Source organism: Nothobranchius furzeri, chromosome 3, assembly GCF_043380555.1.
Source record: "Nothobranchius furzeri strain GRZ-AD chromosome 3, NfurGRZ-RIMD1, whole genome shotgun sequence".
Lineage (NCBI taxonomy): Eukaryota > Metazoa > Chordata > Actinopteri > Cyprinodontiformes > Nothobranchiidae > Nothobranchius > Nothobranchius furzeri.
This window is the reverse complement of record NC_091743.1, coordinates 63560943-63574127: the sequence shown is the minus strand read 5'-3', so window position 1 is coordinate 63574127 and position 13185 is coordinate 63560943. Positions and strand designations below refer to the sequence as shown.

Below are 13185 nucleotides of genomic sequence, written 5' to 3'. Positions count from 1 at the left end.
AAGACTGTTCCAGAGTGTAGGACCGGCCACAGAAAAAGCCCCATCTCCTCTCGTCTTTAAGCGAGCCTTTGGAACTGACAGAGTGAGTAAAAACTGTGAGCCCGACCGCAAATTCCTGGCAGGAGTGTAGGGTGACAATAAATTATCTATATAAGGAGGGGCCAGACCATAAAGTGATTTATAAACAAAAAACAACAATTTAAACTGACTCCTGTAACGCACTGGCAGTCAGTGAAGGGAAGCTAGCACTGGAGGTGATCATGCTTCCTTGTACGTGTTAAAAGGCGGGCTGCTGCATTTTGCACCAGTTGCAAGCGGTTTAAGGAGGAATGCCCTAATCTATAGTACAGGGAATTGCAGTAAACTAATCAACAGGAGACAAAGAGATGAATAACATCTTCATAGACGGTTTCTGGCAAATAGCACTTAACCGTAAGTCAACCACACTTTTAATATTTTCTACAGAATTGTCATTATTAGTAACAAGTCTAAAAACACAAAAATAAACTCATGTATGTTTACTGAGCATGTGTCAAATTTAAACAGGAAGTTAAAAGTGTGGATGCCCTGAAGACTGGAAAATGTCTGAATGGTCTCATAATAAATCAGTGTTTTCACAGGAAGATGGGTTTAGTATGACTAAAGTTTTTATTAAAGATGAGAGAGAACAAACAGGGACAAATGGTGGAACACAAATGATAAAAAAACATTAGTTCATAATCAATTAGCTAAATGTCCTACTTTTCTTTGCTTTGGGTGTTTATAGCCTAAATTTTTATCTGGACAAAAAAAATTCCCATTTATTAAAAAAAATGTCTTGACAGATGTTTTCAATTATCATGCAATTATTAGCCAAATAAAATAAGCACTAAAGTAATTAATAGCCGCATCAGTGCCAAAAGTTCTGTTTGAGTTGTCTCACCAAAAAAATAAAAATACTAACTGTAAAAGAATGAAGTGGCAGCAGATCACCTTTCCCTATAATAAATTTTAAACAACAAAACGAAAATGGTTCACCATCAAAATTGGTCACAACCATTATTCTTGAGCACATTTCAGACAAAAAGAAAAGTAAGGCCAGGATCAGAGGCCTTCCTGAACAGAGTCTCTTTGTTTATGTGAGTATTGAGAAGTGAGGCTACATTTCAAAGAGTCACTGAAAGCTTCCTATTGAGCTCTAATTGGATTAAATGAGGGACGAGACCACAAATGATATAGTTACCGTGTAGAGGTCAGAGTAACTTGATCTGATGTGATGTTTTTCTTCCGTTCACTGCTTTGGGTTTGTTCCACTAGTAATTTCACTGATATTTATCTGATTACAGCAGACGTTTACCAGACTAATCAACTTTTACTCACAGAGGCAGGTGCGTCCGTCCACGTGGAGGCGAGAGCCGGGGAGGCATTCACAGTAGTAGGAGCCCCTGGTGTTAACACATCTGTGCTGGCAGCCGCCATTATGGACCTGGCATTCATCAATATCTTTGGAGAAAATAGCAGGAACAGAGATGTGAGCTGTTATAATAACTCCTGTGATTATGAAACAAATAGCCGAACAGTTCTTTTAATAACTCAGAATGACGATGTACCCCTGGCAGACAGTGGATGATGGATGAGAAGGTGGGAGAAACAAAAACGCTACAGCTTGAATAAACCCCCATGTGGCAACAACTAATGGACCAATTAGAAAAAAAAACAATTGTTTGTTGTTTGAAATCAAATTTAAACTCCTGCTGCGCCCGTCGAAGCCCCTCCCCAAGGGAGCAAACATGTGGGAACTTGAACTGGAGGATGCAAAACACACACACACATTCCACTCAGCCAAGTGTGTTGAGTGTAAACAAAGAAAAAGGAGCCTCTTCATCTGGGGGAGTCACGGCGAGCGAAGCCTGACGCCCTTGCTGTGTGACCTGATTTCTAATCAAACAAACAGGCAGTAGCAATTCCAGGGGTCAAAGACTAAAATATTTTCCCCAGCAGACCTCCTGTGAGATCTGAGCTGATTTATGAAGTCTGTACCCGTTTTGCTTTAGTGCAGCAAAAACTTATCCTGGAAGTCTAGAAAAACCATAGTGGTAACAAATTGGTCCATTGTAGCCTCAGCAGGTTTACCACTGGCTCTACTAAGTGTAGGCTGTACCAATCACAGTGTTTTAGACTTGTAGAAAGAAGTTGGGCAGGCTAAACATCATTAAGCTTTGTTTTTTTTAATGTTGGCAGAGCTGCAACAAAGCTAAATAACTAAAATGGAACAACGCTCATTTGAAGCTGCTTTGGCATCAACTTTGAACTATTCAGACTTGGGCTTTTCTTTCAGATTTGAGCAAACAGAGGTACTTTCTTAACTTTTTCGATCAGAATCAATTTTATTATCATTGCCTCTGTTGGGTAATTTTATTATTCAATCCAGGATTACCCCAAAGAAAAATCCAACACAAAGGGGGTTAGAGTTATCTGGTTATAGATTATCAATACCAATCACCAATAACTCTAACCCTCGTGTGTGTGTTGGATTTTTCTTTGAGGTAATCCTGAATTGAATAATAAAATTGCCAACATTTTGGTGCCGTGACACCCGCCGTGCGAGCCAGATGCTGGGAGATAGACTCCGGGGGGCCGACAAGGCGCCGCACCCAGGGGGCTTGGATTGTTCCACCGGCTGGCTGAATAGCTCTGCAGATGACCTTCCGCCTACGGCTCCGCGCGTCGGACTTTGGGTTGAGTCCACCGTGCAGGGGGGAGCGAGTGAGTACCTCTTTTTTGCAGCCTGGCATATAAAAAGCTGGTTGACTTGACAGTGTGTTTTACGTTTGTGTCTGCCTTGTGAACACGGGAGACGTTCCGTGTTTTAGCAAGAGGGCTCGGACCTGTTCCGATTGAAATAGCGATGAAATAGACGGAACGGGGGGCCGCTAAGTCGTGTCCTAGGTCCAGCTGTTTGATAACGGGCCTGTTTCGATTGAAATAGTGTTTGAAATAGATGGAACAGGCGGTCAAAACGCTACTGGAAAGATTTTAATGAGGTCTGTGTCACGGAGGACACAGTCCGCCCCGCTGTGAGCACTGCGGGTAGTAATACGACCGGAACTGCAGACTGATGGCACTTGTGGTATAAAAGAATAAATGGTATAATAGCGCCGCGTTAAAGCTGACGCTATATAGACGCAGGCTATATAGCGCAGGCTGACGGCCGTGTGCTGGCATTTTCGAGTGTAAAGAGTCTCTTGTAATCACACTGTCGCTTGGATTGTTTAACATTTCCTATTGCTGCAGAGGTACAAAGATTTGAACACCGCTGCTTTTGGCTTACAAACTCAAGTCGCTCTAAAAATCACTCATATTGCTTCATGATTTGTGTGCTTTCAATGGTTTTGGGGTTGTGACAGCTGGTTCTGTCCGCCGCTTTGTGATTATTGTTTTCTGTGTGACTTTGTGGGTTTAATCTGTGACGGAACTCTGTGTTGGAGAGTTTCAGCTGCCCTTTGCTCCATCTGAGTGTGTGAAAACTAGCCAGTTCTGACCTGGTACGTGTGTGAGAAAGAGAAGTGTATGTGTGTCTGAGGCTTTTGAGCCTGTCTGGTACGGGTGTGTGTGTGTGTGTGTGTGTGTGTGTGGGTGTGTGTGTCTGGGACTTTGAGAGTGTTGCATGTGACAGGTTCGGCTGCCGTTTCGCTGTGTGTGTGTGTGTGTGCGTGCGTGTGTGCGTGTGTGCGTGCGTGTGTGCGTGTGTGCGTGTGTGTGTGTGTGTGTGTGTGTGTGTGTGTGAGAGAGAGAGAGAGAGAAAGAAAGAGGGAAGCGTTAACTTGTTTTGGTGGCTGCCAAATGTTATCTGAATGAATCGTTTTAATATACGCCCTCATAAGCAGTCTGATTGCATTTCTGATCATTTTCATACTAGAACTCACCGGAGCTCTTCCAGCGTGTTTTACTAAACCAGTACACAAAACATCTTAAATACGATGGGGAATACTAAATCTAAAGACAGCCTGGAGAGAGACATAGAGCAGCTGGCATCAGACTGAACCAGGGTAAAGACCTGGAGATCGCCAAGCTGAAGAGAGACCGAACAGACAACCGACTGGTGTGTACCTTCTTTCTCTCCGATTTTGCAAAGTCTGATGGTTGATTATTGGTAATCTATAACCTGATAACTCTAACCCCCTTGTGTGTGTTGGATTTTTCTTTGAGGTAATCCTGGATTGAATAATAAAATTACCCAACAGCCTCAGTGTCCTGAAGCATAGAAAATTGTCCCAGCAGCACAGCCTGATGGTATGGACCGTACCATTGACTGACTTCTGAATCACGAGTATGTCATGTTGTTCATTGCTCTGAAGCCAATGTTATATTTCTCTGTCAGCTCAGCAACATACACGTCATGCCATCATGTGATGACACAAATGTTCTGCAACAGGCCCAATTTTTTTAACCGTCCGTCGAAAGCCATGGTGAGCTCAAGTCAGTATTTGATCAGGATGCACCTTCCTTTAAAGGTGTGGTTGATGTAAAAACCATGTTTTAATTATTTATGATTATAATCAGTCACTGATGTTTTCATGTAGGCTGTCTCCTACACCTATCTCCTGCATTAGCTTCTGATAGAAAATAGACCGTGAATGCTAGGATTTGAACATTCTCACACTGTGATGTCACACTGAATTTGCATGCATGGCCTTGCTCATCTTGGCTCACGCCAGCCCACAGAAACACTTTTTTGTGCAGCGAGGAGAGAGAGTGGAGAGTGCCTTGGTGATAGCAGCTTTGCAACATGGCTGAACGCATTCTGTTAGCCTATCAGAAGCGAGGTGTGTGCATATAATAATGAGTAATCCTGCCGTTTTCAGCCCACCTCTGTACCAGCAAACTTCTGCTCATGACTAGATGAGTATGCAGCGTTATTACAAAGCTAAATGTATAGAAGTTAATAATTAAAATGTATATCAACAAATATTTAGGCATAATAGATGAAAACAGGAATTCTGGATCGGACTGGACACATGCATTCATTCTGTTTTTTCCAATATACATTATATACAACACAATTGCATTTAATATGGTGCATTATTTTTGTTCCATATTAGTGACACAGTGTCTTAGTTATGTTTAATATTATTGTATTATCTGCCTGCCCATCCTTCACAAAAATGCACCACATGCACTTTTTAAGTCACAGCCGCTAAATTAGAACGAGTTCCGGGAAGGTACCTATTGGCCACAGTTTTATTTAACAGTCCTGCAACACGAAAAAGCAAGGCGCTGTAACTCATGCAAAGAAATCAGCAAAAGTTTAGGCATTTTAAAAATTCATTTAGTCTGTTTGCAGTTTGTTGCTAAACAGTCTCAGCCTAGAGACTGTAGCAACATGAATGGCCTCATTTGTGACCCAAAGGTCACACTTCCTCAGCTGGGTCAAGCTGTACTGGCTGTACTTCTATTTACAGATTATCCATCACAGGCGACACAAAGTCTGCTGTAAACCATCTTTAATCTGAACTGCCTTTATCTGACTGCTGTTCCATCCACAAGACGAAGGACACTTCAAGATTTAAAAGAATAATTTTTAATAAACTCTTTTCACTGTCTATTACAATGTTCGTAAATAATCATCAAGGTTCATTATAAATGTATTTAATTACTGAAATTAATTATTATTCTTTGGTTAATAATAATTATTATTTATGATAATCAGTAATGTTTAACAGTAACAGAAGGTCCTGTGCACTTATACACACCATGCAGGACACATAAATCAGGGTAAAGGTAACTGCATTCACATGTCCTTGTTCCATAACACCAAAGCTTTCTATCTCTGAGAGGGCGTGTTCAGAGGTATGTTAAAACCAAAACTCCTCAGTTCAAGTTCAGTTGTTGAGCTCACCAAAATCTCTTTGTGGCACGAGAGAGTCCAGGGGATCGGGTCGACCACTTGAAATCTCTACTAAGGTTTTCTGTCACGCTGATAGAATTGCTTCAACAAAACGCCATCTGCAACAAGCTGACGCAAAACTCCTTCAGAGTTATTGATTTTTGAGACGCAACCAGTTTCATCAGTCGTTGTGACCCGGAGACATCTCAGGACCGATTTGGTCACACTACGGTTCTTCTACCCACCTCGTGCTTGGGGGTTCATCATCCCACCTGACACATCTCGGATCCAAAAGGGGGTCTCCTTACTGGGTGAGGTAGACACTTCCGACAGATTGCGTCTGGAATGCCTGTTTCTTTTAAGAAATAATTTAGTTAGCAGCAAACCAAACTCTTTCACCCAGAATGCGTTTTTCTCTCTCTGAGATAGAAACCTTCTGAGACTTACATTCACACATCCAACGCACACACACATCCTTTTTAGTTTCCATCTAGACACAGGTTGCTTTAATACCAAGTTTTAATATCAAAGCTTTTATAAATTGTCATTTATGAATTGTCTTTTAAATTGTCATCTTTAAATTGTTAGTAATAAATTCTTAACTTTTTTAACCTGACTCTTCTTTGAAATAAAACAGTGGTGTATATTTGGTCACTGAATGAGCAAAAATCTTTTTAAATCTTCTGCATTAAATAAACTTTTGCTATTAATTTAAATCTCTTAAATTAAATATTACTCTTTTGATTAAATGTAGACCAAGCCAGTTGGTGTATGAACTTCTATCGATTATATAAATATCTGTGGAGATATATATGTATATAATATAAGTTCATTACCAAATCGTTTGATCTTTCTCAGAATTTAGCAGAGTTGAATAGCAAACAGAGTTAAATTCTAGTTATGTAGATTAACTACGCTACAAGAGGCAAGCTGTAAAATCAGCAGCTATTCAAGTTTAGCCAGTCGGAACAACTTTTTTCTGGTTAAGACGATTTGTTAATAATATCTCGGTTATTTATTTATTTTTTTACTGGTTTATAGTTTTCTCTCACTTAATTTGCCTTGTTAGCAGACAGGTTCAATCAAAACTATTTGTGTGTGTGGGAACACAAATGAGCCGCCTGAACACAATCTGAGAGGCTAGAAGGTAGCCTCCATTCAAACATGTTTAAGGGGACATTTCATGAAAAAAATCTACTTTTTTGTGCTTTTTGAAATTATGAAAAATACCCCAAACCCATTTTTGACTGTATTCATGCATTTTCATTTTTCAAAGGCAAATTTAGAATTTAATTTAGAAATTGCTGAAACGGCCTAATGTATAATTTGTACATCACTCCATCTTCCTGCTCCCTACATCAGGTCCTGCTCCTCCCCTGAAAGCTAGTCTCTGGTCTGAAACCTGTCTCCCCAGGCCAGCTTAGGATATGTGGAATAGGCGACAAGTGTTATGTAACATACTTGGTAGTCTAGTGGTTAGAGTGCCCAGAAAGACGCCTTTACCACTGGACTACCATTGCCAATACAACAACAACTTGCCTTTTAACGGAGCAGAGTTTCACTGAAACAAAGTGTTTTCTTCTGGGTATAACGGTAAGCAGATGAAAATAACTCATTTAGGATGTCCTCTCAATCGTGTCGGTTATATTATATTATGTACTGTGCCTTTGCTCTCAGAGGTTTAAAATAGCATGATCTGGAACATTTAACTGACAAAAATATTGATTATGGCAGCAAAATTTCTACTTTCATAGTCTATGTAGAGGCAAACGTGGACAGAAGAGACTTTTTATCCGCTGTTTGGACCTTCTGCACCTGAACCGGAGCTCTGACATTAATCCTCCACTCTTCGGGGAAATTTTTGTGCACATGACCTGAAAGTGTCACATAAATCCAGTCTTTAGTGGGTCCAAACCTTGTCACTATGATATTATAGTTAGCAGAGTTGAAACAATTTTTTACGGTAGAAAAGCAGTCACACTAGGGTCAGCACTGAGATGAGGACAAAGGCACAGGACCTGATCCCAACGGGAAGTCCTGTGAAACCTCTGGCTGAAACCTCCCCAATAAAACTCAACATGCATCTTCAAATATAGTGTTTGGAGCAGAAACAAGCTTCTAAACTTTCCTCCATTTGGTTTCTTTGCTGCCAAACTTCAGCTTCACTTCATCCAGGAAAAGCTGGCAGGAACAATCCATTCATTTTTCCTTCAATGGAGCATGCCGGCTTTTGGTTTGGTTTTCCATTTAATGAGAACAACGCCGTGGAGCGGCTGTTGCCGTGTCAACTGCAGCTCAGAGTCAGTGAATCCCCTCCAGCCTCGTTTCCACATCCAGGACTTGAGCCTTAGCCAAAACCTCAGTAGCCTCAGTCACATTGATGCTTCGCCCTGCAGTGGTCGTCTCCATGGGAAAATTTTTTCAAACCAGTTAATTTTCTAGTGTTTATAGAGTACAGTAGTTCAGTTATTTCAGAATAAGTCTTGATTTATCTCCAAAAGACAAAATCAGACCAGAGGGAGGTGCAGACATGTGGTAGTAATAATGCTTAATAATTTGTCTCAGTAGTTTAAATCTTCTCTCATAAATTGTGTTATTATAAGCATCAATGTCTGTTTAATGTTTCTACTCATTCACTTTGTGCTAAAAAATAAGTAAACATGTGTGTTAAAGGGATAATAAGCAGTTTTAGCTTGTTTTAGCACCCCTAGTGTCCGTTTAGTAAAACCAAACGTGAAACCCATCTACTTGCTGTGCGTTCGTCTTTTTAACACCTAAATATAACAGCTGAAATGTCTCCTCAGCCTTCCTTAGTGTCTACAGCAGCAACTCATCACTAAATTAATAAAATCAGCTGTGTTCGTTATCTAAAACATGCAGAAAACATGCTGGAAGCAGACTGCAGCGTCATGCGTGTCAGCTACGTTTATGAAGTCCAACAGGGACCGGACCGGCAACTATGAAGTTGCAAGTGTGGTTGTCTGGCCGCAGAGGGCAGTGGGGGTCTGAGTCACATTTCATTAACCCTGTAAAGGGTCATTTTAGCACGTAGTGGCTCAAGGAAATATTTTAAAATATGAAAAAAATGTTTATAGTATGCCTTTAAAGTGACTTCATGCTGACAATAAAACTGTAATAAAACAATACAAACAAATTTTTATCTAAGAAGTAACCACTTACCTGGTGCCACATACCCGAGGTTGTATCCATGGTAACAGTTGGGCCTGTAGCAGAGCCTTCTATAGTGAATGTATGGGTAGTTTGCAGCTAGACATGCTGTCATTTTAAAAACTCCCAGAAGGAAAATCCACCATCCTGAAACCAAAGTCATGCCTGCAGCACAGCTTCTAACAAAACATGGATCCTAACACCGATAATCTATTCTAACTTTTTTCCAGTGAAAATTTGCAAGCTGGAATGTTTTCTTCCCAGACACCCTCACTCACTCCATCTCCTCTTCTGTTTCACCCTCCCATCTACCAAAACTAAATGTCCTCAGGTCTCTCTCTCTCTCCTCCTCTCCCAACATTATGTTTTATATAAACCACAAATAATCATTTTCCACTCCAACTGCCAGAATTGATTGATTACTTTTTCTTTTTACTGATTTATGACATTTCATTACAGAGCCACTGCATTTTACCGTTTCTTCAAAGAATATTATGTGATTCAGAGCGGGGATTTATGAGGGCACATACCTACAGAAAAGATGAAAGAATGTGCTGTGTATGGTTTTCTTTTGATATCAACATGGATTAAAAACCTGACACTAAAAAGAAATGCCAAATTTGATGAGTGCCAGAAGTCAAATTCAGTATTTTTAATCCAAACATCTGAGGAACGAAGGGTCCTTAAAGGGGAGTCGTCTATTTGGGAGCTTAACCCCGTGTTCCACAGCTCAGGCCAGCTGGTGCAAACGGAGCAGCACTTTATGTAACTGCCCCTTTTCAGCATCCATTCCTCCATCTGAAGAGAAACTGAGGAATATTTATGCTTTGTACTGTGCCTCTAACTTGTCGACCGCTTGGTAGAAAACATATTTACTCCTTATATCTTATTGAAGCATAAACTGAACTTCACTGAAAAGACCTAATAAAATAAAATAATTTTTACAAAACATAGAGATGAAAAGTATTATCTTACATCAGTATTACCCCAAACTATTACCTTAAAGCTATCATTTAGTCAAAATACCAATGCATTTGCTGTGGTCTAGTATGACTGAACGCCGTGTGAGCCATTTAATGTGAAAAAGATGCTCTGGCGCTTCTGTTTCAGGAAGCAGAAATTAGCCAAAATAGTGGGGAGCAGGAAACAGCATTTGAAGTCATTCTTGTTTAAATCTCTCGCCTCTGATTGGCCAACAAGAATGCAATTCTCCCACTTCCTCAGTTCGTTTTGTAACATTGACTTTTATCTTTGCAAATAATACAAGCCTGAACAAGTTCAATGTTGTAGAGTTGATAATGCTAACGGTTAGCTTCTACTATCTGACATGTGCTTGCTCTACTCTCTCCTGGAGAGTTCAATAAAGAACAGACTAAAAATGTGTATGGAAAAAAACAAAAAGGCCCTGGCCCATGTGCCTGGACCTAGTGTAACAGAATGAAATGACTGTTTTCCACCAAAAGTAATCCCCCCCCCCCCCCCAACACAGAACTAGTCTGCATGACATATGGCCTCAAGGTCTCATGCATTTGCTCTAAACTGCTTTCTTTCCAGCTCAAGAGAAGAATGAAGAAAGGACTCTCCTTTTAATAAATCAAAGAACTTTACTTTTAATAAAGCTAATCAAACAAAGTGTTAGTCAATAATAAGATGTGACCAATCTGTGAAATCAAAATATTAATTACTTTATTATAATCCTATAGAATATGATAAGTAATATGTCTTTAAATGTTTCCACTAGGACTGATCCTGATCTCACGTAGCATTAAGAGACGACACATTGCTTTTACTGATCCAATCAGAATCTGCCAGATCTGATGGAGGAGTGGTTTTGGTGGTGCTTGGAAAATCTGTCATCTTTTCATTCGACCATAAACCAAAACATCCGAAGTATAAAACTATGCCCACGTCATCTTTAACGCAGTTCAAAGCGTTCAAGGGAAGTTGACGGAGTGGCCAATCCGTAACTTTCATCTTCAGCCGAAAGAACCAATGGCAAGCTGGATAAACCTGTTGCCGTTCCAACTGCTGCAACGGTTCCTTTCGGAATAAAAGCTGAACCATCACGACCCCATTTTGGGTCTTGTTAGATGCCGATAAACTGTCATGACCCGGAAGTATCTCAAGACTGCCGTGGCTGTTTCTACAGGCTATGGCTCCACAAAGGTCAAGCTGGACCTGTACACCTCCTGATCTAGACGGGGACTTCCGCTAAGGGTACGTAGGCCGACAGAATGGCGTCGAATGTGTTTATGAATCTCCTAACCAAAGCTTAGCGCGAAGACATCACCTTGACTCCCACCAGAACTAATCGTTTCTCGGATTTGTTGGTTCTGAGCAACATTCCACACTACACCATTCTCCGTCTATTTCACCTTAGTTAAACCATACATTTAGTGTTAAAGTTAGTCTAGTTTTAATTTGTTTAGTAATAAAAATTTAAACTTTTAAAACTTGACTCTCTTTTGTCTCTGAATTAATACTAAGTGGTTACATAATCCCTGCAATAAAAAGTTCCAATCTTCTGGTTAAACAGTACCCACAGATCCATACGGTGATTTCATATTTACTATGGAATCTTATGTCTTATGGCTCATTAAATAACATGTAAATTAAACCATTACACTAGTGAAACTCCAATGTGAGAATCACAGCCACAGACAAAGGGTTAACGAATCTAACCTACAGGGCCTCTGAGTGTAACAACCCCACATATGACTTCCTGATTGCAGGGATTATTGCCCCCAATGAATAAATAAAAATTTGCATTTGTAATTGTTTATTTCTTTACGTGGATGTTAAAAGGTTTTGTTTGTGAAACACCATCAAACATTCACAATCCTGCACACAACATGACGGATATTCTGTGCAGAAATCAGAATAATGCAGAATGTAATGCCAAGAAGTATTTTTTCCCACACAATCTCTACCATAACTCCTCTGATTATAAAAGCAGCTATGTGTTGATTTTGGTGTTAAATCATTATTTTGACAGGTGCCAATCACAGGCAGAGCTTCACGCTCACGGCCTGAGCCGTAAAGTCTGTTTGACTTGATGGCGGAATATTGACACTGCTTCGCTGCCCTCAGCCTAACAGCTGTTACTGTCAACGTCCTCTGCTTTTTATTGGCATCACTCGTGTCGATGTATCAGAGTCAAAAAGTGGAAAACTACAAAAGGAGCTTGGCTTGAACTCTTAGTGAAAGTCACACGGGGGATTATACTGTAAGATCATGCTTTTTGTCTACTATTTTCTCTTTGCACAGAACAAAAGCTCTATTTGTTCAGCTTTTTGCCTGTCGAATATCAACCTCACATTACATGTTCCCAAAGTGTACTGTGGCTTTGTAATGTCCAGCTGACAATGGTTTATCCTGGCTGTTTACTAGATGAGTGCACGAAAGCAGATTCCTTTCTGCAGAAGCAGCAACACACCTGCATCTTAAAACGTAAACCACTTCATGTTAAGGTTCCTGCATACAATTAGAACCTCAGTGTTGCTGTTTCCCTCTAATATATACACCAGTGGCAAAAAGGCAGTTAGCTATGAAAGCCAGCTGTGACAACGTTCATATTGGTTCTCCAAATAACCTACTCACGTAGTCCTGGCTGCCGCTCAGACGAATCATTACTGATTAAATCAGTCACATCCGAGGCATCTGCTTTGATGGGACTAAAAATACATCTCATGGGAAAATGTTGGGGGAAGTAGAATCAAAGTTGTTACCTCATAGGTTTACTTTCTTCCACAGATACGCATGAGAAGACAGATGGGATTCATGTCAGTGCAAATGTTGAAGAAAATATCTGACGCCAATCGGTTTGAGTAAAAATGATTGCTTTGATGTTTTTTGAGTGACGGAACTACATTTTTTATACAAAACATGAGCAAATACAGTTGATTCAAAATAAAAAGCCGTGGTCAGGATGTCAGCCATAACAGGACATTAGAAATACAGTGGGATACGAAAGTTTGGGGAGTTTGTTCATCTTCATGATTTTCCTGTACCTACTTGAGGTATACGAAAGCACATTTGGACAAGTCAGCATCATTTTGGAATAAGCTGCTGTGGACTGATGAAACTAAAATCAGCACTAGTTCAGGAGGCAGAGCGGGTAATTGGTCTCCAACCAGAGAATGCTGCTCTTG

General features: G+C 40.3%; 1 protein-coding gene across 8 annotated transcripts in view; it reads right to left on the bottom strand.

The window, feature by feature from the left end:
• megf6b (multiple EGF-like-domains 6b) overlaps window positions 1–13185 on the bottom strand; it is a 71035-nt gene that overhangs the window by 25212 nt on the left and 32638 nt on the right. For 5 of the 8 annotated variants that reach the window (XM_015959050.3, XM_070549379.1, XM_054752338.2 and 2 more), the window contains one exon: window positions 1360–1482. In XM_015959050.3, coding sequence (XP_015814536.3) covers window positions 1360–1482 — 123 coding nt within the window. Of the gene's footprint in view, window positions 1–1359; window positions 5996–6111; window positions 10511–13185 lie in introns of those variants that run through there. The other 3 variants (XM_015959053.3, XM_054752350.2, XM_070549380.1) reach the window with 2 other exon arrangements.